At 50.4% G+C, this 24,055-nt stretch overlaps 7 protein-coding genes across 7 annotated transcripts; 5 read left to right on the top strand and 2 right to left on the bottom strand.

Moving 5' to 3' along the window:
- Nucleotides 1–3,294: 3,294 nt before the first annotated feature.
- On the bottom strand, nucleotides 3,295–4,331 carry BBA_09640 (abscisic acid ABA receptor; the record flags this gene model as incomplete). Its single annotated transcript, XM_008604737.1, has 3 exons — nucleotides 3,295–3,321; nucleotides 3,378–3,998; nucleotides 4,059–4,331. 3 exons carry the CDS (start codon nucleotides 4,329–4,331, stop codon nucleotides 3,295–3,297), a joined length of 921 nt encoding a protein of 306 aa, XP_008602959.1.
- A 1,507-nt stretch (nucleotides 4,332–5,838) lies between these two features.
- On the top strand, nucleotides 5,839–7,847 carry BBA_09639 (uncharacterized protein; the record flags this gene model as incomplete). The annotated part of the gene is made up of 3 exons (XM_008604736.1): nucleotides 5,839–6,079; nucleotides 6,143–7,615; nucleotides 7,669–7,847. The coding sequence occupies 3 exons, from the start codon at nucleotides 5,839–5,841 to the stop codon at nucleotides 7,845–7,847; spliced, it is 1,893 nt and encodes a 630-aa protein (XP_008602958.1).
- A 532-nt stretch (nucleotides 7,848–8,379) lies between these two features.
- Nucleotides 8,380–9,396, top strand: BBA_09638 (uncharacterized protein; the record flags this gene model as incomplete). Its single annotated transcript, XM_008604735.1, has 2 exons — nucleotides 8,380–9,200; nucleotides 9,252–9,396. The coding sequence occupies 2 exons, from the start codon at nucleotides 8,380–8,382 to the stop codon at nucleotides 9,394–9,396; spliced, it is 966 nt and encodes a 321-aa protein (XP_008602957.1).
- Nucleotides 9,397–13,519: 4,123 nt separating this feature from the next.
- On the top strand, nucleotides 13,520–15,988 carry BBA_09637 (uncharacterized protein; the record flags this gene model as incomplete). Its single annotated transcript, XM_008604734.1, has 2 exons — nucleotides 13,520–14,825; nucleotides 14,883–15,988. The coding sequence occupies 2 exons, from the start codon at nucleotides 13,520–13,522 to the stop codon at nucleotides 15,986–15,988; spliced, it is 2,412 nt and encodes an 803-aa protein (XP_008602956.1).
- Nucleotides 15,989–16,402: 414 nt separating this feature from the next.
- BBA_09636 (carboxyl transferase domain-containing protein) lies at nucleotides 16,403–18,500 on the bottom strand (the record flags this gene model as incomplete). The annotated part of the gene is made up of 3 exons (XM_008604733.1): nucleotides 16,403–16,525; nucleotides 16,604–17,648; nucleotides 17,725–18,500. 3 exons carry the CDS (start codon nucleotides 18,498–18,500, stop codon nucleotides 16,403–16,405), a joined length of 1,944 nt encoding a protein of 647 aa, XP_008602955.1.
- Nucleotides 18,501–18,691: 191 nt separating this feature from the next.
- BBA_09635 (acyl-CoA dehydrogenase domain-containing protein) lies at nucleotides 18,692–20,030 on the top strand (the record flags this gene model as incomplete). The annotated part of the gene is made up of 2 exons (XM_008604732.1): nucleotides 18,692–19,878; nucleotides 19,946–20,030. 2 exons carry the CDS (start codon nucleotides 18,692–18,694, stop codon nucleotides 20,028–20,030), a joined length of 1,272 nt encoding a protein of 423 aa, XP_008602954.1.
- A 1,649-nt stretch (nucleotides 20,031–21,679) lies between these two features.
- On the top strand, nucleotides 21,680–22,980 carry BBA_09634 (short chain dehydrogenase; the record flags this gene model as incomplete). The annotated part of the gene is made up of 5 exons (XM_008604731.1): nucleotides 21,680–22,034; nucleotides 22,089–22,158; nucleotides 22,248–22,556; nucleotides 22,621–22,737; nucleotides 22,800–22,980. The coding sequence occupies 5 exons, from the start codon at nucleotides 21,680–21,682 to the stop codon at nucleotides 22,978–22,980; spliced, it is 1,032 nt and encodes a 343-aa protein (XP_008602953.1).
- Nucleotides 22,981–24,055: the final 1,075 nt, after the last annotated feature.

Below are 24,055 nucleotides of genomic sequence, written 5' to 3'. Positions count from 1 at the left end.
TAGCTGATTGACCACTAGAAAGGCGGAGTAGAAGCAATTTCAGACACACTACGGACATGCGCCGAAAGTTTAACCACAATATCTATTTTACACAATTGGTAAAACTACATCACTCTGGGGTCAGTGGTTAAAGGATGGTGATCCCTGGTTAGGGCATGGTTTTTGGGGTTTAACCAGTAGGTGACTGGTTAGGTGCTCGTGTTAGATTGCGAGACAGAACAAAACTACTAGTCGTCAATCAGCAGAAAAGGTCGTCGATTGTCCCAACCTACAAACTGCGGGCTAGATAGCCGACTTTCCAGCCCTGTGAAGCTATCAGGATCCGTTGTCCCAAAGTTTATGAAGGCTGGTTGTAGCCACTCCACCTGTCCATTCATCCGACCCGAAATGCACGGTGCTTCCTGAGCCCCGAGACCGACTGCCGCTCTCAATCCCGCGGCCCCGCGGACATTTGTGCTGTTTCGTCGACTAGCTGCTGTCCAGCCTCTTCATAGGTGACTCGACACGAGAACTTTCACTCGTTTATTCGACATCGTGATGCATTTACCGCTCGAGCGATTGGACCATCCGCTAGTCGCACCAATTTGGCGCTCGTCTTTCTTCTGTTTGTACCTTCTAGATTTTCCGTCGAACGCATAAAAGCCTCGCCAAGTTGCAAGTTTCCACCTTTGTTCATGCAGCATGTTGTGTTATCATTCGAATTAGTCACCAATCGACAGAATATCCTAATAAGCGCTTCTAAATGTCCAGAACGGCAAGGCCCGGTAGTCGCAATGATTCGGATCTCGATGTATATGGATGTATATGGACGTATAATAGTACTAAGAATAGCATAGAGCTGCCTTCGGATCTGCTATAGGTGTTTTGTTTGGCACTCATTCTCGTCAGGGGAGAACTGACAGACAAAAACAAAAGCAGGGGACTCTTCTTCTCGTCCGCGAGAGCCCTCCACCCATTGCACGGCCTGTGAACCGCCGAAAAGCGGGAGACCGACTCCGCCTAGAAAGTCCGGCCAGTACATCCATTTTTGTTTCCGTGCCCAACGTCGCTTGGCCGGATCAGAACTGTACAGATGACGTCCATCATAACAAAGCGCCGTTTTACTTTTTGACTCAACAGCGGGTGATATCGCATCGCCGGTACTCCCCCGCCTCACACATGCACGTGGCGCATGTCCAAATTCCGTGGGGACTGCGTCTTGAAATATGGTTTCTTTTCCAATGGCCCCTCCTTTCACTGATTATTATACCGACACGCTCATTGAGTTTTACTTCAGACACGCGGACCGATGTGCTACACGTCACGAGATTTTCCGAGGTTATGCTTGAAGTTCGTCCGCGCGATTCGCGCCTCGTAGCTCCGCACCTCTATCATGGGTGCGCAAGTCACGCCAGTGCGGTGGTCTAGCACAAAATTGCACCAGCACATAATTATCAGAGATCGATTCAAACAAGCTCTGGTTACAATGTGTTGGTTTCTCCGTCACTTCGTGGAGATGGTTCGCCCTTGAGCCAACTCTGCGTGGATCGTAATATGCAGGATTAGGGCCACAAAATTCATGGGTCTCAATTTCGTAAGCATATCCGTCGCTTCAACTCTTTCACTTAGAGCCGTTCGTGTCAAATCTCCGACCACGCAGTTCGTTTCGTTCAATGGTAGAAATGCTCATTGAAACACTTGACTGGGGTGCTAGATTGGCTCGGCTTGTCCGAGAGTCTTGCTAGGCAGACCGACTCTAGAACATGTTATCACTAATCAATGCACTGTTCAAGTTACTCGGCCCAGGTAGTAACATGATTTGGTCCGCTCGATAGGTCTATAAGGAATTATCCATGTCGAGCCTTTGTGGTGGGTACTTCAATACAACGAACTTGAAAAGTTCTTTGTCCTGTCGTCGACACCGTTACTTTTTCTCCTGGGCAAGAGGCAGGCAGAAATGAGATGTCATCGTTGATATCTGAATTTGTTGGCAAACAAGCAAGCAAGAAGACCCAATCAAAAAGTCAAATCTTTTTCCGTCGCCCTCGCCGTCTGTTGCCGACACCAACACCGAGGCCGCCAAGAGCCCGACTGGCTGCAGCCGACCCCCGTAGGCGATTGACGGCGCATTGACTACATTTGCTTCCCCTACTTTCCCTTGGTTCCTTGTTAATTGACTGCGTCGAATAGCAAATTTAGTGCTATGTGTTTCAAAGGTCGACTGCCGACGCCTTCCCCCTCCACTCCTCACAGTAGAAAGCTTTGCTGGTAAAGTATAACGGTAACTGAACGTCTGTCCTTTCGCTTCATTCTTCCACGGTTTCTTTCGGTTCGGCGTCCTATTTTAAAACATCATGATGCTTCGTAGATTCCATTCAGCTGACCGATAGATACGCTGTTCAATAGACAGTCCGATACTGGGACAGTCCATCTTGTTGCCTACTTTTTACAGTAGAGCAATACCTCATGTTTCTCAATCGAGTGCTTCTATTCGCTACTTCGAACTCTAAATTGCAATGACAGTTTCGGCTTCTCGGAACTGCTGAATGGCAGCCATAACATCCACGCACAGTCCGCGGGATCCAATACAAACGATTTCGAGGCCTAAGTGTACTGTCATCTCGCATCTAAACTGTACTTGGTATTTCCATGGGCTGATGATACAGTGATGGTAATGTCCACAGAAGAACAGATAGCCTAGTCCGTACAGTCCTGGCTTAAACGGAGGACCTGCAAACCAAAAGTGGCTAATTAACTAATTAGTTCGCTAGCGTGCGATGTTACCGACCAAGGCTTATCATCGTTGCCCTCTTATAAGCGTGCACTATGGCTATGTCCGTTGCCAGCGCCGCGCCAGCGCCGCGCCAGACGCCCAACATGAAAACACTAATTTCAGACTTGCCCGGATGCAACATTCGGCTTCTCTTTTACTCGATCGATATCCCCTCTGGCTTTTTAGTACAATGCGCGCTAATAGTTATTGCATGGTAGACACACCACACCAATCGAGATGTCGTCTCACAATAATCGTCGCGTAGTCCACAACACCTTCATGACGCACATATCGTCTCATTCAGAATCTGCCGTTTGTCATGGCAGTCTAGCGCTGTCATTCTAACGTACTAGCAAGCTACACGTCACTGAAAGCAAAAATGGAGGGCAGTCCTGCTCACAGGCTCCCCACGCCCAGACCGAACTCATCGAATAATTCAGGGGGATACAATATTTCAGACCATAATGGCCCTGCCAAACATTTTCGAATCCTTTTGTTCCAGTTCCTCGACTGCCTGAAACTAGACGAGCGACAAGAAATGCTCATGTCTTCCTCCTTGTGGTAAAGCTCTGCGTGCAAGGGTCAGCAGTTTCTGGTCACGTCCTTCATTCGAAAATGTACTCACAGTGCATTTCCTTGATACTCCATGGCACAATGCCGGTTCTTTGCGAAGCAGACCTTTAGCCCAGATAAGCTCGATCCCCTTAGCAATTGCCTCGTCAAGAGCAACACTTAAGTGAGGGTAGTAGGGTCGTAACGCTTGTAGACTAATCACAAAGCCTGGAGTGCCGTGGCAAAATTGGACAACATCAGATTCCGTCTCACCCTCGCCCATGAACTTTGGCCAATTTCCATCATTGAACTGAAGGGCCAGAAGTCGAAGCAGATGCGGCTCGAGTTTAGATGCCAATCCGGGTAGGCACAGTACCAATTGCGTGATTATCCCAATATCTCCATGAACAGCAACAATTAACCGCCGGTTTGCCCATGCCCAGCTACCCTGGCCGTGGTTGTTGGCTTCCATGATACGAGCTGCAATGGCCTTCATCTGCGCATCTAGCCTTGCCGTGCTCCTGGGCACCCAATGGCGAACCAATCGGAGAAGAAACACAACACCTGCTCTTCCATACAGTATTTCGTTGGCGAGTTGTTGGTCTGCCCTTAAAGACGGACTAGCTGCGCCGATAGTGCTGGCAACAAAACGCTCCAAGTCGTTCTCTTCTCCCGACAGACAGGCAGTCAAAGCCTCTCTACCGAGTTTTTCACTTATGAGACCACATTCAATATCTTGTTCAATTCAGGTGACATCTGCGCCAATTGTGATGTAGCGCTCAGCTAATTGGCGAGGGTTTTCGCCGTTAACTTGCACGTCGGGGTGCAGCTCGGACAGCTGAAGAAACATGTACGGAATACCAGTAAACCCAGCGAAAATTCCTACAAGCTGCTCTTGCTCAAAAGTGGTCGGTACTTTTGTTTTGTCAACAAATTCCTCCAGAGCGATTTGGGAAAATTCCTGGGGGGTCTTCGACAGCGCCTGAAGCGGCTGGTCATTTGGCATGTATCTCAGCTCATCGGCCATGATTGAAAGGACATTCGCGTGTTGTAGAAGACGAAGTTGGTTGTTTTACAAATGACAAATGGTTATATCTGGTCTGAAACGTCTCATGGTCTCATCGTTGCAAGAGATTGCCGAAATAATATATAATCAGCACCGTAGCCTCTTAGCACTACAACCCCACCATCTAACAAACAGCCTCACGGGGCTGTCCGGCAAGATGGTCACACTCCGGGATCTATTCGGCAGCGAGTCATCTGCCACAGATTGTTAGATCCCTCTCATTCAGCTGAGATTAGCTGAGACTGACTTGTTGGGAAGCTGAAGAGTATGCGGGGACTTTAGTAGATAGGACGTTACTCCCCGGTGGCAGACCAAGAGGGCAGAGCTGTCAAGTTGATCGATCACATCACTCAGAGGTCGATGCCTGGTGAGTACAGCTTGCCAAGTATCAGACTCTATTTCTGCAAAGTACGTCGTCCGCTAGCACGAAACAACTGCCTTAAGTCATAGCTGAATAGCTCCATGGCCAGGGATGAACAACTTCATTCAGTTGCAATATATATAGTGGCTACGAGCGCGCACCGTTTGCCAAGAAAATCGTGATAACGAATCATGCCCGATCTTATTCAAGCGCGGACCCGAGGAGTCACACAACCTAGCTCAAGTAACATAAATGCATTCCGTCATATTGTCAATCTTATATGTTGAGTCTTGTCGAGATACATTCTCCTTTCAAGCTTGAATGACACATCTTCCCAGTACATCGCGATTCATGAAAAAGGCATGCTCCATTCTCGGTCGCAGACAAACAGCAGTGTTTGACAGGTTAACAAACACATCTTGTTGTACATAATATCCCTCGCAGCAAAGCTTGCACTTCGGCTACCTGGGTGGCACAGCAGGCCTGGTATACCCGACACGCCGAGAGCAATCATGGCAAGCCTCGATCCAGAGAATGGCTTGGAAGATCTCTTTGCAGTTCACTATCTTTTACACGAATGCAAACATTCCGATTCTATCGTACCTACTTGTCCGACTGGGCTGCGGGAATGAGGGCGAGTCGGCAAAATATTCCCGTAGATGTTTGGAGTTTCCTGAAGAAGAAATTTCTGCCGATATCTTAGCCGTCTTTGACAATATCACTGTACTGTAGTCTTGTATTATATAAAGCTACAGCTTCTATTCCCGTTAATCCGTTTGCCGGGGCGCTTCACGCCCGGAGCTACCACTCTTGCCGTTTGCCTGCCTCAGAAGTGAAAACTCTGTTCTCACAATCAACTCACATTCTTCTCTGAAGCTGAGTCTTCAATTCAGATCAGCATTAGACTTTTTTGTTGAAAGAAATCCCATTTCCATTCACGCTGCTGACTCTTCCTCCCCAACCCTCACTTCGCCATTTCATTGAAGATTGGAATTGTTCCACACAATAGTAATTATCCAAGGCATGCATTCTTCGTCTTCGCTCTTCTTCGGCAAAAGAAATAAACTCTAACTATTCAGACAAGATTGTATTGTATCCTTTCCAGCAATGAGATACCATCGCACTTCGAAGGGGCTCTGGGCGTTCCTCGTCCTGTCCTGCCTCGCCGTCCTGTCTAGCTGCTACCGCAATGGAGATCATGAATCGGTGTTGAGACCCTTTCATCGCGCGTCAATCATCAATCGTGCTATTTTCGGCTCGGTTGCAACGACTACGGATGATGACTACGACTCTCCGGCTGCGTATGACTTCTCCAACACGGACACTACCACCGCATCTGCGGCTACTTGTAAGAAACCGCTCGCATTTTTTTTTTTTTTTGCGTGGAGCTTTCCAATTTAACTTGAGTCAGACCCTTTCCCGACCGCTACACTGGGTGGTGGCGCTGGCGATCCGTCCAACTCTTCTTTGACCCTCGACCGACACTCATCTAGCGCCACTACCGAGCCCAGATCTCCTGGAATGAGCAATGGTCCTGTGATAGAATCCACATCTACTGCTGTCTCCCAAGATTCTTCCAATCTAGAAACATTGTCATCATCGACCACTTCAGTGTCTAATACAAAACACGACGCAGTTTCACAAACAGATACTCATCTAGACGAGACTGTCACCATCACGGTGACAAACTTCATCTCAGGCATTTCGAAGCCTACAGAAATCAGCTATCCAATTCCTACCTCCTCGGTTATACAGAATTCTGTCATCTCTTCTAGCTCGGCAGTTTCTGAAGGCGCTATCTCGGTCATCACAATCACGTCCCTACACACCGTCACCTTGTCCATCAGTCATAATTCTTCTTCTACCCAGCGAACCACTGTGCAGCCCTCAACATCACCTGATAATGTGGCATCGACTGCTAAAACCATATCCAGCCAGAATTTTACCTCTATGCGCCCTGTTACGTCTTCCGGAGTCAGCATTATTACCATAACGCGAAAGGAAACCTACACAGGCGTGTCAAACACCACTGCAGATGCAACTGGCCAAGCTACGTCAGAGGAAGTCGCAACATCCACCATAGGTTGGCCTACTCCCATTTCGCGCATTTCCCCTTTTTCAGCCTCTTTCAACTTGTCATATGTGCCAGAACCAGTGATCAGCTCTCAGGTCAGTGGTGCAGCTACCTCAGTTCAATCAACTTCTTCATCAAGCACCACCCGCACAGTGTTTCAAAACATTACTATCACCCTAAGCGGGTTCCCAGATACTGGATCGCCCGAGACTGGAGCCACTATCACGGCGGTGCCAACACTTCCAGCAAGCGGCAACGCTACAGATTATGTTTCAAGCACGCGGTTTAGCAGCACTCTGTATCCTGTACCGTCTTCGACTGCAAACCTCAGCTCTACAAAAGCTACGGCCAATGCTACTAATGCCGGGTCGTCCAGTATGAGCATCTCTACAGAGGTCATAACCATCACCGTGTATCCTACGACTTTGGAGACTGGAGACCCTGCCGATATGACTTCAGTGATAACTCTTCACAGTAACAGCACTACGACTGTGGCTTTGACCCCTTATCCCCTGAGCAATGTCAACTCCTCAAAATTTTCCACTCCTGGAGATCGTACAACTGCGAGCAGCGGCCCTCCGAATGCTGAAAGTGCAGGTGGTTGGAGTACTGATCTCCCAACAGCTTTGGCAAACTCCAGTGCCGTTGGAACACCGCGATATACAACCACCGCCCGGTCTTCAAACGACTACACTCAGCCAACGTACGTTCACACTACTTGCGAGCACACCGAAATCATTTCTCAGCCTGGCGCCACAGCCGACACTGGCGCTGGAAACTCGTCTAGCTCTATGGGCACCAGCTTGAATGGTAAGAGTCGTCTGACTGCCAGACTAGCAGAATTAGCTAACGTTCGAGACCAGGAACAAAGACAATTTCCCTTCCATCAACATTTAAGACCACAGTCTCGCGCACCCACTCCGTTGGGGATGATGGCGCGTCGGCTTATCCTTCAGCGTCGGGAAAGAGACTGCCCGGTAGCCCTACCTATCCATGGGGAGGAAGTGGGCCTCTCCATCGTTTTCAAGAGCCCGATTTTTGATGTGCATCGCTGATCGAACAGCGCGCAACATTGTGGGTCACACCGAGTCTCCAAACAAACCGTGTGTTGAATCCGTATGATCAATTGACTACGTCTTGGCTGTCACATTTGCTTAAAATTACTGAGAATTGAGACTCGGCTAGAATATCGTTTTTTTTTTTTGGCAGCTTGATAATCTAAAAATTGGTCGCCAATGTTGTAATGCCAATTTAATGGGGACGCAAGCCAGCAGAGTGGTGTCGCGTGTTCTATCCACAGGTTTCCAGCCGATGTAAGACCAATACGCGAAGTATAGGTAGCCATTATGTCAGCGACTCTCGACCAAGGGATTGTGTCACCAGTGTGTGGGGCAGCAAGCCATATCCGCCTCTTCCGGCGCCGTACTCGACTGTAGCACAGTCCTGTGTTGCCGCCCTCCCTCCAATCCTGCCATTCAACTTGTCTCTCTCAATGTCACCATCGATGGTGCCGGTTTCCATCGCAACTATTTCTTCACCAAGCTAGATCCCAACGGTTGATATAATTCAATACGATGTTGTTCAAGCCACTTGCGCTTGCGGCCGTTGCCACCGCGTTCGCCATCGTCCCAGAAATGTCCACGAACGACGAAAACATTTTCAAGGCGCTACCTATCGGGAAGCATGGCGGCAAAGCATCTTACGGTATTCCGGATTCGGCCTTTGATCAAAGCATTTCCGTTCCTTGTGGCGACTGCAGAGGTAGAAACACACGATTGCGACTCCATTTCACTATCGAAGACGAGATGAAATTATTGCTGAATGGATTCGAGTTATATCCGGATGCTGATCCATGGAGCGGCGATTTACAAGCATTCTCCGTTGACGGCCACAGGAAGTCAAAGAGCCAGAAGCTGGGCTACAGCCTCGCTGTGTACCCAAAAGCCGTCGCAAAGGAGGACAACATAGAGCTGATCGAGGTTGATCTGAAGATCATTGAAGTCGGCACGCGATTTGTGAGTCGCATTCCCACTCTTAGGGTCGAGCTCATCAAAGCCCCTGGTGGGAGTCTTGCCATGTTCACTGTGCGACTCGATCAGCCGCTTGAAACACCATGCACCACACTCTGGTGTCGCGCAAAGGAACTAGTAGGGAAGTTGTGGGCGCAGGCTCAGGGAATGAAGGGTTGTAGCAAGGCGGGCACTCCGGAGCTGGACTCCGATGGCGAGGGCATGATCTCACCTGATATCGACCTTTCTCAGAAGGAATATACATCTGAGATTGCCGAGCCAACCATGCCCTCTCAGGAGGAATGGCGTCATCTAATGAAGAGCGTCGCCGGTCATATCATCATGCCTATATTCATGGGAGTCACAGCTGGCGTCGCTGTCGCATTGTACGTATTGACTCGTTTCGCGCTGTCTCAGTCGCATACTAACTTAGCCAGCCTCGCACTATGCATTCAAAGTATGGCCAGGCACCTCAGCAGCTTTGTTCGTGGGAAGCGAAACAGCGAGCAAGAGAGCGAATTCTACAAAGCGGTGCATGATGAACAGGCCACCACGGCGGAGAAGGCACAGCTCATGGCCTAACATTGCTCAAATCCACTGTATACCCCAGATACCGTGGTCGCGTCGCTTTCAGATCTGTGCCTCGTCGTATTTCAAGGCGGTTCGCATGCATGCGTGCTTTGCGCGCTGTCAGCTCGTTCTTCACACCGGTTGAGGAAGACCCTGGGTCCGCTGTAGGAGTCTGACCTGGTCCGGAACGACTTGGTTGGTGATTTTTTAAATTTATCTGCTTGCGTCTTGCGGCTGCTCTCTGAGATATATCAATGTATCGACCGTTTTCTTGTATCTTTACTATCCATACGTGCCACCTCATGTGAATTTTACTAGCCTCATCATTTTTGTCCATCGGAATGGTTGGTCTGCACGTGCCTGCATCAGCGCCTACTATGTAAAGCTACGTGTCTGGATCGCGGCAGGAGAGTCACGTAGGTACCAACTCAAATATTGGAGGCCTACACAGGGCCACTGCTACCCTACAGGCTATATCCTCAGAATCCAAGTCCGCAGGGAAGCGGACTTGGCGACGAATGATAGCTTCCGGTCGATTTCCCAAACAGTCGCGGAGTACTGAGAGCGAGAAAAGTGGCATACACAGGACTGATATTCCTTGTTTAAAGCAGGTGTAGCAATGCCCCGACCAACTCCGGTGAGACGTTTTGGCCAGGTCATTCGTCTCAGGCAAGATTGCGTGTGAAGAATTACAAGGCTTGTCACGCCAACGCCTGGCCGGAGGTCTTAAAGTAGGTCAGGGACAGTAAAATTGAAGACTTCAAGTCATCTTAGGGAGCACAATATCGATGACCCGATCCAAGAGCACAACCCTCTATTGAGTAGCGGGTAGCCCGCCCACCGATGCACGATTTGCGTGTATAATTCAAGCCAACCACACACAACGTGTACCAATCTAAGACTCCATCTGGTATGACGAAATAATCGAGCTTTTGTTTGCCTCGCTGAGGTACGTCGGGACTGATTTCGAGGGCGACATGCGCCGCATGGCGGAGAACCCAAAAATGCGGGAATGGTGGAAGATGACGGATAGTTACCAAGAGAGCCCGGTAGACGGTGCCGTGAGCTCTGAGACAGGGGAATGGTGGATGAACCTCGAAGAAGTATTTTATTTGGCCTGATCTACTGAGCAAAAAGGAAGCGCTCTATAGAAATGAAATGGGCTAGAAAGCCCGGTGAGTACCAGATGCCTGCCGTTTCAATAAAGGCGCAGAAACTGTCAGCAGTGCACGGTTCTAATGAAATGAACGATGATTCGAGGGCAGGATCAAATATATCAGACGGAAAAGCCCCCTTCGTTTGCTCTTGCGTCCTTCGAAAGACTGCTTCTTAGCAGCCAATGACTGTCACGGCCCCAGTACATGGCCAAAGATGTACCAACCCAACCAACACCTTGATGGAGGCAATGAGCAGAAAAGCGGTGCGGCATGCTAATATACTGGGGAATAAATTTAATGGAAGTCAATTCGCTCCGTCAAGAGCTCTTTTAAAGCTCTTGGTTGTCACGCGTTCCTAGCAAGCGCAAAATAGAGCTGACTCCTGGCAAAGACGGCGGTGTTCGTTGACAAATGATTGGAGCATAACAATAATAGTAATATAATATTCATAATCATGAAAGAGGGCAATTCCGAGTTGGACCCAGTCGTGAGGAGTGGTGCTACGCCCTTTTGGATATTTGTACATGCAGGAACAAGCCGGACAAGACGCTAGTGTTTTGGATTTTGGCCGTTGCGAGCAAGGGGGCTTTGCGACCCAATTGGACTGAACTGCTGGCTAGCCCTCGAGCCCTCTCAAAATAGAGTAAAAAACGGATCAGTGGCGCACGCAAAAAGGCCTAAAGGTCAAGTTGCGGGTCTGTGCCACAGCTGCTGGGAAGCCTGGACTTGCCAGGCCAACGTTACGGACATCTGCGACAGGACACTATGCGAAGTGCTTGGCTGAAGGGAGCCCAGCCTGCGACTGGACAAAGTCCTGGGTCCGTCTCAACTTGGAACAAGCCACGGCGTCGCAGATCGAGGATGCATCATGCCATCCTGCTCCTTTCTGTCTTCTGACCCCGTCGAGGAGTACGCAATCTAAAAAGACGGTGGAGATGAACATTTAAGAGGATTCAGTGGTGGCACAGGATCATATATCGAGGTAGAGTGCCCTCAAATACGTGCTTATCCTCTGGACACCACAGTCAAGTGTGACAAGGGCTGGACTGACCGCTTATTACTGGTGAATGTTGAATAGAACGGCGGTCGAAGGTGCTTTGCCTTTCGTGTCAAGCTTGTTGCGGAGACAAAGCAATGCAAATAGCACGGGAAGGAGAATAAGACGACAAAATGGAATAGTACATTAACACAATAATACAAGATAGTATATCTCCTGCCTGTGTGCCGCTTTGCCCCTCCTCCTCAACGCGAAACAAGCTGCAGGTCAGTTTCCCTGTCATGCTGCCAAGACTACCTACCTATCTCGGAGTAGTGATATAGCAGCATTAACAAATTGAAATTTGGAATCATAGACTGGTGTATCTGTACCTCTTAAGTGCCTAAATATGTCTTCAACTATGTGGCTTCTCTGGCAGTCTGTCGATTGACTTCACAGGCCGCCTTACAGCAACCTTTCGAGGCTCAAGCAGATAGACCCCTGACAAACCCATGGCCCCTGCAACCTTGGCCCCATGGCCCCTTGCTGTTTCTCGCCCAATGGAGTATTACGGACTGCCCAGGGCGATCGCGGGATCGCTTCGCAGCACTTGTGACATGGAGCGGATTGCGGTGCTTGCCTGCGCCTTTTTCTACCTGTTCTTTCCTGGTGCTTGTTGCGCAGCTGTCGTTGGACCGCGTCGTCGTCTCTCCGGGGCAAGCTAAATCACAGGGTGACCTAAGGCCCTCAGTTTGCTGGGCTCATCCTCCTGAAGCAATGGCCATCTAGATCCAGCTTTTTATTTCCACTTGTTCAATGCTTAATTCCTTCCTTCCCTTTTCTCTCTGCCGGCCAATCTGTAATCTTCTTTTTTGTGCGCATCCCGCCAGCCTGCCGGTCCTCGTTCTCGCAGAGGGCTGTGCGCCGTATCCAACAAGCAACACACAGGTGGTGCCACTCTCCAACGCCAGTGAACGGAGCCTACCTACCTTACCTACCTACCTTACCTACCTACATACCTAGGTACTTACCACCTGCTTTCCATGACTGAGCTGGCTCCTCGTCCTTTCATTTTCTCCAGATCATTCCTTTCTCGCACTGCATAGCTTGCCACTCTTTCTCCAACGCTCCTTTCTTACTCCATTGTCTTCTTCCAATCGTTCCCCCCCCCGTCTTTGGGCATCGTACTTGCCTAGTCCATTCATTCTAGCAGCCACCGCTGCCATCTCTGTCCGCCGTTATCCCGCCAGTCATTTTCCCTATCACCAGCGGCCTCGTGTTCACTCGGTACTCACCACCCACGGCTTTCCCTCACGCAGACACAGGCACCTCTGTACAGCGCATCTCTCGCCTCTCAAACGCTGCAGCATCGTTAGTATGCAGCGATAGTTCTACTGCTGTGAAGTTACACTGCTTCGTTGGTCAAGCGGGCGCCAGAACCACGCGCGTGTGTGCATTGACAGTGGGCGAGTAGATTCGCTGTTGCACTCGTGGAAACGGCCGCCAACCCCTCGAGCTCTTTTCAACTTTGCCCAGAACCGCACTCTCCACGAATTGGAAAGCCATTTTGCCTCCTGGTGCGGCGCGCAGACAGAACCGGCTGATCACCCTCTTGTCTCTCATTTTCCGAGAGCGAGCCTCTCGCACCCGTCAGGTAAGCATTTCAATCTTGGCACAATGTTTCACTGATTCCTCACCGCCGTTGAAAACTCTCAGACAAGGATGTTCTTAATTGTCGTCTCGCTGCTCCCGTACCATACGATAATCGTGCACTTGTATCCTTACACTAACTAGTGCAACTTCACAGAGACAAACAACAGCCTCCAACTAGCGCTGTCCTCCGCTGTGCCACGGACACTGCAGTTGTGTTTGTTCTCACGCCGAAACTCAACTTGCACTGCAGGCTCTGTACCACTCATCTGTACCAAGACTCCGAAACGCCTTCCTTACTGTCTAGTATACAGCGGCAAGCTAGATGGGTGATAGGTATCATGATGGCAGAATGGATCCACCAACGGTAGAACCGGGCTCCGTTGCCAGAGCACGAATGCAGGCTGAGCAGCGGCAGCAAAGACAGACACAAGATCCCATACCAATGTATCCTGACGCAGCGGGCACAGCAGAGTCGCCACCATTCCCTGCTTCCAGAAATCTCAGGCAGAAAGGCATAGCACAGCACGACGGCGGACCTGGGAAGATGATTTCCAGACCGACTCCGATGCCTCAATTTTCGGCCCCCGAGACCCCATCTCCAACGGGCAGTACTGCATCTCCTGCTTCATACAGGCCTCCTGCCAACAGGCCTCCGAAAGCACCTCAGAGGCCCCCTCGACCCAGCCGAATTCCTTCCATGGTTGACCAAGCTCGTCTCCAAGAGCCCACCCCCCTGTTCATTGCGCCCGTGCGAACCGCCAAAAGCCCACAGGAAAGCATTTATAGCCAGCTTTCCCCCAGCTCACAGTACTCCTTTGTACAGCCTTCGCCCAGTGCTGGCTACCTAACAGAGCTTCCTTCCATCAATCCTATGAGCCCGGCGATTCAGCAGAAAAAGGGTGTCATTCTTGGTCCCCCCCCTTCTAGTCGGAGAGGCGCGTCGTCTTTCTACTCCAACGCCTCTTTCGTCTCTCCCATCATTGAAGAGACCCCTTATTCACGGTCTCACGGCTCATACGCTTCTAGTGCTGCCATGCCAGAGAACTGGGGCTCTGTTGCCGGAAACAATCGCACCACGAATGTGGAAACATTTTATGACGAATCCGTGACGGATGCCAGCCCAGAGTCTATCTACGGAGACTTCGGTGATGAAAGACGGCTGGTCCAACCAGTCGAGCTCGATTCTGCCGCAATTCCTGTCGCCGTCTCGAATCAGCAGCAGGTGGCCACTACGAACCGCACTCAAGCCTTGGCAGTCAACGGTAAGAGCACGTCTCGGAATGTCCTAGGTACTGCGAGAAGAATTTCAGGTCAGCCTCTTGGAGAAGCCGGTGATCAACCTGGCAGGGAAGACATTATCCAGGCATACGCTGCAGCGAGTTCCGGCACTACCGCTGATTTTCGCTTTGCCTCGAACCTGTCAGGAAACAATACTCGCAGCTCAGCCATGAAACGAGGACTTCGTATCGACATGGATGCAGTAAGGGAGGCTGAATCACGCGGTAGCCTTACCAGCTTACCAGATCTGATCCGAAGAGCAACCAAACTTGCTGCCATGATCGACAAAGGCAAGCGACCCACCAGTCGAATGGACAATCTGAGCGACCTCCTCGGCGAGAAGCAATCAAGCTCAGATGGACGTGGAGATACTCGAGGTGAGCTGTTCTCTTCATTATCGTGCTTCCACTGTCCCGCTAACCTAACTTATTCAGGTGGGCGTCCGGCTTCTGGGCTTTCCGATATGCTTGCAGCATTTCCGCCACCAGTATCGACACCTCAATTTAACAACGGACCAAATCGATCCTCGTGGCTCGGGCAAGGTGGCTGGCCATTGAGGTCTGGGCCCAAAAGTGGCACCGAGAAAGCAAAGAAGAGTGTGAAATCCAAACGCCGTTGCTGTGGGCTGCCACTCTGGGCAGTCATTGTGGCCACGATCCTGCTTCTCTGTGTCATTGTTGCGGCTATTGTCGTGCCCCTTGAGCTTTTTGTGTTCAACAAGAGTGGCTCAGCAAACGACAACACTGGAATTGACAAGTGCCGGAAAGATCTTACTTGTCTCAACGGCGGCACCAACGTCATTTCTAGCGGAACGTGCTCTTGCATATGCAGTGGGGGTTTCACAGGCCCAAATTGCGCCACTGCTGCATCAGTTGGGTGCACGACCACCGACATTGTTTCTATAGACAGGACATCGACGATAAAGAACGTAACTCTTGGTCAATCGATTCCAAGACTTATTGCCGAGGCAAACTCTACCTTTTCCGTCCCACTCTCAGGCACTTCGATACTGGCCAAGATCAACGCTAACGGTCTTTCCTGCATTGCGCAAAATTCACTTGTTACGTTTAATGGTCGCTCCACTCAAGCTACTTCGAAAACACAGGCAATTCCGAAAACGAGGAGGGCCTCGCGACAAGCTCAAGCTAACTGGGCCGCACAAATAAGCAATGATTTCGGAACCGACACCACACTTTCGAACCCACGACTGGGTAGCCCAGAAACTGCGACAGGCACTTTGCATGCTCGTACCAATGAACAAGAGCCTTTCAATGTTACGGACACTGTTATTGACTTCTGTCGGGTTTCAGTACTCTTTGTTCTCCAGGAGCAAGATGTGAACACTGCACAAGATGCGCAGAGTGACGTGCAGGCTTTTCTCACAAAAATCACTGCATCGGACGCTGTCAACGGTCCGAAAATTACCCAAAAACAAGCTTCTAATATTACTATTGGTAATGGCAGTTCCATCAACCTCGTCGATTTTCATATCGACCTGGGAAATGGGCTTCTTGGAGGAATAGGAGCCAAGGCGGGGTGAGCAAATAACAGATGCGGCCGCGGAACCTGGCCCGTATAACGATGCGATTGCAAATTCAAATGGAAGGAAGGACTCTTGTATAAGGATTGTAATGTACTGTTTAATTTGTTTTTGCCATGACCTGTTTATAGCCGCGCAAGCGATGACGGCACCGGCGTTGAGTTGCTCCTGACTAGATACCATATTACATCTGCTGAAGAATCCAGAAGAAAGCCCTGCCACTGCGCGACGCTTTCAATCACACAAGTTCATATCATACCGGAGACATCCGTCTCAGCGCCGAATCTGGCAAGAAATGTATCAATAGTGTTGTGACGTCTTTTTTGTGGCTTGTGCAACACGAAACGCTCGTTGGCTGCATCTTTTCTAAATGATTTCGCTCTTTTCTCTTCAATTCTATCTATACATAGTAATTTACATTCTGAAGACACCAAACTTGGTATCACCTGCCTTGACTTCGTTTCTACCGGCCATAGCAGCCTTCAGACCTAGTCCAAGGTAATGTCTGGTATGCTGCGGGGGAATGATACCGTCATCCTATTTCAATTTCAACAAGATTAGTGCGTGCCGACAAAAGAAATATGGCCCCTGTGAAGTTTTTGTTTCGGGACTTACCCAAAGTCGAGCGGAAGAGAAGGTTGCGTCGCTCTCGCGATCGATTCTGGCTCGCAGTTCGGGGTCGACCTTTTGTCCAACAGTCTCCATGACAGCAGTCAATTGCTCACCACCCATAACACCGACGCGAGCATTCGGCCACATCCACAGGAATCTCGGACTGTATGCGCGGCCGCACATGCCGTAGTTGCCCGCGCCGTAGCTACCGCCGACAACAACAGTAAACTTAGGCACGTCGGCGCAAGCGACAGCGGTAACAAGCTTGGCGCCGTGCTTGGCGATACCCTCACGCTCGGAAGCAGAGCCGACCATGAAGCCAGAGATATTTTGCAGGAAGACGAGAGGAATGCCACGCTGAGTGCAGAGCTCAACAAAGTGAGCACCCTTGATGGCGGAGGAGGCAAAGAGAATGCCGTCGTTGGCGACGATGCCGATCTTATGACCGTAGATCTCGGCAAAGCCGGTCACCAGGGTAGTGCCGTAGTCTCTTTTGAACTCGGAGAATGCGGAGCCGTCAACGATGCGTGCAATAATCTCACGAATAGGCATTGGCTTGCGCAGGTTGGTCGTGGCGATGCCGAGGAGCTCTTCCGGGTCGTAAAGAGGCTCAGAAAAGGTCTTGGCAGGCGGATTCGTAGCGGCGGAGCGTTCGGGCCAGTTCAGGTTGCTGATGCAGCGGCGGGCGAGAATAATAGCGTGGGCATCGTCGACGGCCAGGTAGTCGGTTACACCGGAGACGGAAGAGTGCATTTTACCACCACCGAGGTCTTCGTGGCTAACAAGTTCTCCGGTCGCAGCCTTGACGAGAGGAGGGCCAGCGAGGAAGATGTGGCCCTGTTCCTGGACAATGATGCTTTCGTCACTCATTGCGGGTACATAGGCACCGCCTGCTGTGCAAGGACCCATGACTACGGCGATCTGGGGTATGCCTTTGGAGCTCATGCGCGCCTGGTTATAGAAGATCCGGCCAAAGTGGTCGCGATCGGGAAAAACGTCAGCCTGGTGAGGCAGGTTGGCACCACCGCTGTCGACGAGGTAGATACAGCTAAAAAGGGATGCGGAGTGTTAGCGGGCTTGAAATGATCAAGGACATCGATGCCTAGCACCAGATTTTTTCTTACGGGAGCTTGTTTTCTTGAGCAACTGCCTGAGCACGTAGATGCTTTTTAACTGTGATAGGGTAGTATGTGCCGCCCTTGACAGTGCTGTCGTTGGCAACAATGACGCAGGTGACGCCCTCAACGACACCTACACCGGTGATGATGCCACCAGCGGGGACCTCGGCCTCGGGATACAGCTCGTAGCCAGCTATTGGCGACAGCTCCATAAACGTTGTGCCGGGGTCAATGAGTGCGGTGACTCTGTCGCGGGGCAGCATTTTCTTGCGAGCGAGATGCTTGGCGCGTGCCTTTTCCGAGCCGCCCAGCTGGATCTTGGTGGAGAGGTCCTGCATCTGTGTCATGACCTCGGCCATTTGCTTCCGGTTCTCCTTGTACTCGTCTGAAGAAGTGTCGACACTGCTCTGGATTCGCGAAATGGCGGCTGCCTGGTGCGGCGAGCTGAGATTGGCGACGCTGCGCAGTTGCCAGTTGACTCTGGCGGCGGGGGGTTGGCGGCCGAGCTGACGGCTTAGGCGCATCGCCTGTTGTGAGGGTCGCGAGAAGGACATTGTTGTGCTGCGATGGTAGAGGAAGAACGAGAATCGCAGCCGCAGATAAGTGGTTCTTTGAAGAGAGCTCTTGTACTTGGGTGATTGACCTGTTCCGCCTTTTGTGCTGCGGTTCTGGAAGATTTTGAGGAAGAGAAATTGCAGCGTTTCGCACACGATTGGGGACTTAAGCCGAGCCCATCGCGACCGCGAAACCCGGGGTAGCCGGGTCGCCGCATCAAGCCGCATTAAGCCGACACGTGAGCTACTGAACGCACTCGGTCCCCAGAATCCGGGGAACCGGCACTGTTTTGCTGGTCCCGCGGCTCGGGTCTACAAACTCTTCTCTCTGTATTTTCCTACCGCTTTTGATGTCTATCAATCCCTCTTTGGAAGCCGAGTATTTTCCTTGACGCAAATCTCGACCGTCCGAACTTACAATGTCCAGCTTTAAGGCCCTCAGAGTCCTGGCGCGCCCCGTCGCCAGGCAATCGTGTCCCACCATCGCAGTAACCTCGATGCAGTCCCGTTTGCACTCGTCCAAGCACCCTATTGGCTTCAAGCCGCCGGCCACGGAGGATCTGGAGGAGCTTCGTGAGCGTGTGCAAGAATTCACGCGACGTGAGATCTCAGAGGAAGTCGCCGCGCACACGGACAAGTCCAACGCCTTTCCGAACGAGATGTGGCAGAAGCTGGGCGAGGCGGGCTTCCTGGGCATCACGGCCGACGAGGATGTCGGCGGGCTGGGCCTGGGCTACCAAGCGCACTGTATCGTCATGGAGGAGCTCTCGCGCGCGTCCGGATCGATCGCTCTAAGCTACGCTGCGCATTCCCAGCTCTGCGTCAACCAGCTGCAGCTAAACGGCTCGCCAGAACAGAAAGAAAAATATCTGCCCGGCCTGATAGCTGGTACTAGCATCGGTGGCCTGGCAATGTCCGAGTCGGGCTCCGGTAGCGACGTTGTCAGCATGCGCACGACCGCCAAAGAAGTTGACGGTGGCTACGTTCTGAACGGCTCCAAGATGTGGATTACCAATGGCCCCGATGCCAATGTCATTGTCGTCTACGCCAAGACAGAGCCCGAGAAGGCTTCCAGGGGAATTACTGCCTTCATTGTTGATACCACCGCCAAGGGCTTCAGCTGTGCGCGCAAGCTCGACAAGATGGGGATGCGTGGCAGCAATACTGGCGAGCTCATGTTTGACAACGTGTTCGTTCCCAAGGAGAATATCCTCGGCAAGGTCAACGGCGGCGTGCGCGTGCTGATGGAGGGCCTCGATCTGGAGCGCCTGGTCCTCAGCGCTGGTCCTCTAGGTCTCATGCAGGCTTCTCTTGATGTTGCCCTTCCATTCAGCCACCAGCGTAAGCAGTTTGGCCAGCCAATCGCCCACAATCAACTTGTTCAGGGCAAGCTGGCCGATATGCACACCAAGCTTCAAGCTTCGCGGGCATACACGTACGCGACGGCTCGCGTTGTCGACGAGCAGGGCAAGATTCGCACTGAGGACTGCGCTGGTGCTATTCTATACGCGGCCGAGCGCGCTACGGAGTGCTCCTTGGACTGCATCCAGCTTCTTGGCGGTATGGGATATGTGGAGGAGATGCCGGCCTCGCGCTTGCTACGAGAGTAAGTGCTGAGGTTATTCAGACAAACGATAAACTTTTTTGTTCACTTGCTAACCATCGTCTTCTAGTGCCAAATTGTATGAGATTGGCGCGGGTACATCAGAAATCCGTCGCATGGTCATTGGCCGCGCTTTCAATAAACAGTACGCCTAAGAAATAGGACAAGTGGGGGAGGGCGGCAATGTTCTAGCGATTGGCGTAGTAGCCATGTGAAGATACACTTGGAAAGTTATCATGAGCGGCGCACAGCGGAGGCAGTGTATGATCTGCCTGTATCTTTATGTTTTCCATCCTTCTCAATTCCATCTTTGTTATCGAATTTCTTGTCTTTTTCGTCTGTATCGTCTCTGTCAATTCATCTCAATTTTACATATATCATTTATAAATTGCCTCTTTTAGTACTGCCCTCTTGCCAGGGCGTTTAGCGAAGTTGTTAGCCACGGAGCCGGATGCGGCTGCTTGCGCTGGCAGAAGAGACGGATAGCTAGCTATGCAAAAGCCGCAAAATGGGAGCGGTGTCTTTGAATATTGAACGGATCGCGACCTCATTCGTCATTTAAAAAGGGTTAGGCCTACTCCGGTGAAGATGGCATGTGATAGATTCCTTATTATGCTATTTGGTGCTTGGTGAACTATTTTCTGTCACATTTACCACTTATGACAAATATAGTGACCTAACGATTTTCTGCCAATCATCAACAGGGTAATTAGGCGGTGATATACAGATATACTAAGTATAACTGACCAACTTATAAAGGTATATATATAGCTAAGTACTCTAGGGCATAGCTAATTATTTTAGAACTAGGTATAGAGCTTAATTCTAGAGAAGTAGACTAGGACAGAGGAAATAATAGCGATAAGTACTTAGTAGGCCTTATATAGTTTCTCAGAGTATTAATACTTATATTAGTAATATAAAGAGTTAACGTAAGGGGCTGCTAAGTCTTATAGCTAGTAAGCTTATATAGTTAGTGTCTATCTAAAAGGGAATAAATTAGTTGTAGGGTTAGTTTCTAGTCCTTTTTATATAATAGAGTATAGATTTTACGTTTAATATTTTCCCTCTGTTAAGAAGGGTTATAAGATAGGCCTTTGCTGTTCTTGACCTAGGAATCTATGTACCTCTAAATAGTTTTAAAATATAGATGTTACACACTAAGTTAGTCGGCCGTCTTAAGATGATAATCAAGAACTTATAGATGTTAGTAGATAGACCTACTAGTAGACACGAATTTCTACAGTATAGCCCGCTAGTAAGGTTATGTGTACTAGAAGTCTAAGACTGGGAGAGCTCAAGGCGTGCACTTGCGTGAAAAGCTTCGCTGATATAGCAGAAAGGAGGGGTCCAAGGGTAGATGAACTCGCCGCAACTAGGTACGAGAGTAAGCGGCCATTAGAACCATTAGATGGATTAGATGTGCGCTAGAAAGCCTTCTCTTGGACCCGATGAATAGCTGCTCAATTATGACCAGCCCATGCTACTCGGTAGCTACTTCTCCCAAGTGTCCACTTTCAAACTCCGTCTGCATCCATTTTCTCTGCGTCTGTTATCCCTTTTCTAGTCATACAACTCAGAATATCGCTTGTCATCTCCGTTGCTCAGTTCTGCCGCACTCCCGACCGCCATCGACTCTCTGTCGTCACCGATCTGCGCTAGCCTAGCTGGCGGTGCCCTTAGTTGACTAGTTAGTTAAACAGTTCACTCTCCCAGCTCTGCGTGAAATCGCAACTGCCGAAATTCAAATCCGGGCGCATCGTTTCAAAATTGACGCTCCAGGCCCCAAGATTCAATCAAAACAATGGCCTCGCGCTTGATGCCGATCGTGCGCACTGCTACCCGCCGCTGTGCCGCTGCGCGCATGTGCCAGTCGCTTGTTGCCCTCCGTGCCCTCCATGACGGGCCGCCCCGTCGCAACAAGCCTGGCAGTCATTCTCAGACCGATTCAGACATCGAGATCCCCTTCCCCCCCGAGAATGAGCTCCCAAGCGACCCCGTCCACCGTGCGGGTGGCCAGTACGTGAAGCCGACGCTCCAGACCTTTTCTCTGGACAAGAAGGTCGGCCTCGTCACTGGAGGCGCCCGAGGTCTGGGCCTTGTCATTGCGCAAGGCATGGTGTACTCTGGTGCTGACGTCGCTCTGGTTGATATGAATAGTAAATTGACCCAGAAACTAGGTAGATCATTCACTTCCGCTGACATTCCAACAGAGGAGGAAGCTGAGAAGCAGACCAAAAACCTTGTCAAGGCTTTCATGCGAGAGAATCCCAATGCTGCGCGGTGAGTTCCTCTATGTCTTCGCCTTGACGGGTGATATCCTACTCTTTTCGTACTCCCCGTCTCATACACACTAACAACACATGCCGCAGAGTCCCAAAAGTTACCGCTCACTTTTCGGACGTCTCTGACCCCGCCTCCGTCGACGCTTGTATTGCCGAAGTCATCGAGCAGCATGGCAAGATTGACAATCTTGTTACATCTGCCGGCTTTACTGAAAATTACGAAGCCGTCAACTACCCAATTGATCGCCTGCGCAAGCTGTGGGCGGTCAATATCGATGGCACCTACCTCTTTGCCACCTCGGTTGCGCGCCATCTCATGGAGCGGAAGGCGCCCGGAAGTATGGTCCTAATCGGCAGCATGTCCGGTTCTATTGTCAACGTGCCCCAGCCTCAAACGTAAGCTATAACTCTTATGGGCACAAAAGAAAAGGTTATATTAGGACTAACCGGCTACGCCAAGGCCATACAATGTGTCCAAGGCTGGTGTTCGCCATCTAGCCTCTTCTCTTGCGGTTGAATGGGCTGATGCCAACATCCGAGTTAACTGTCTCAGCCCTGGATATATGATGACAGCTCTGTAAGTGGTTTCTTTGCTATGATTATTTACCCTTGTCAATGTTAACAGGACTTTCATAATAGGACAGCGAAGATTCTCGACGAGAACCCCGAGCTCAAGAAGAAATGGGTTTCTCTAATTCCCATGGGCAAGATGGGAGATCCCGGTGACTTAATGGGACCTGTAATCTTCCTGCTCTCAGAGAACAGTAAATACGTCAACGGCATTGACCTCCGAGTAGACGGCGGTTATACACTCACTTGAAAGGCCGCTCAAATAAAAGGCTTGATTTCCTGAGCAAGAGGCGCTCGAACTTGCGGCTAACGGAGGTGGCCATTGCCAGTACTAGGATGAAGCATATGCTAGGATAGCTGAGAGAAGCTCATGGCGACACCGAGCCAGCACACAGAGGCTCAGCCCAATTCTTTTTTTTTTCTTTTTTTTTAAAAAAAAAAAAATGCGAGAAAAATTGAAAGTCCGTCCAGATGGAGTATACGATGAAAATTGCACTTGCATACGATCATCGAGTTTGGCAGAGTTCCAACCTCGACTCGTGTGGCCAACTGGCCTAATAATTAATTTTTTTCTCTGGTTGTGACAGTATCAATTTGGATTCGAATCCATGAATAGGCTGCCGGCAGCAGCAAGCCGATGGTGGTGCTTTGGTTATCTGAGGATTGCATGGAGTGACAGAGTGACAGAAGAGTAGTGCTCCAGGGCTCGCTGCCAATCACAGAATTGATGAAGCGGGGATAAATAGGACAACTGGCTTCCCGTCCAGCGATCTGTCATAAGGCAGATGCTGCTCAAACCGCGCGTGCTTTCCGGCCCGAAAAGGGTCCCGTGGTGCATCGGCTTTGTGAGACGACTTTAGGTACAGCCAGATTTTAGCTAGGCCTCCAAGGCTCGCTGATCTGGTGATCTAGTGCGACTTAGAATGAAGGAAAGTAGTGCAGTAATGAGTTGGTTACATGGCAGCTTATACGAAGGTGCCTGGGTGGTTGCATGTCCGCCGCGCCGCATATCCTCCAATAATCTGGTAACTAGTTTGCCGGCCAAGGGCGGTGGCGTTGTCACGCATGGCGGCAAAGCTTCCTTGGTTGTGCCATCTCTCAGCAATTGGTCTCTGGGCTTACGATTAGTGAGTCAGCTGCCCAGAGGTGTAGATGATGAGAAACCGGTAGGCATAAGGTTTTAGGCAACGTAATTCTATTATTCTATGTCTACCTCTTAGAAACCGTCCTAAGGGAAAGGTACCTAGTTTTATATAAGAAATAAAGGCTAAAGTAAGTACCTTTGCCCTTTCTTAGTTTATAATTAGTAGTTAGAAATATAATAC

Source organism: Beauveria bassiana, assembly GCF_000280675.1.
Source record: "Beauveria bassiana ARSEF 2860 unplaced genomic scaffold BBA_S00061, whole genome shotgun sequence".
NCBI classification, from domain to species: Eukaryota; Fungi; Ascomycota; class Sordariomycetes; order Hypocreales; family Cordycipitaceae; genus Beauveria; species Beauveria bassiana.
This window is presented reverse-complemented; position numbering and strand designations above follow the sequence as displayed.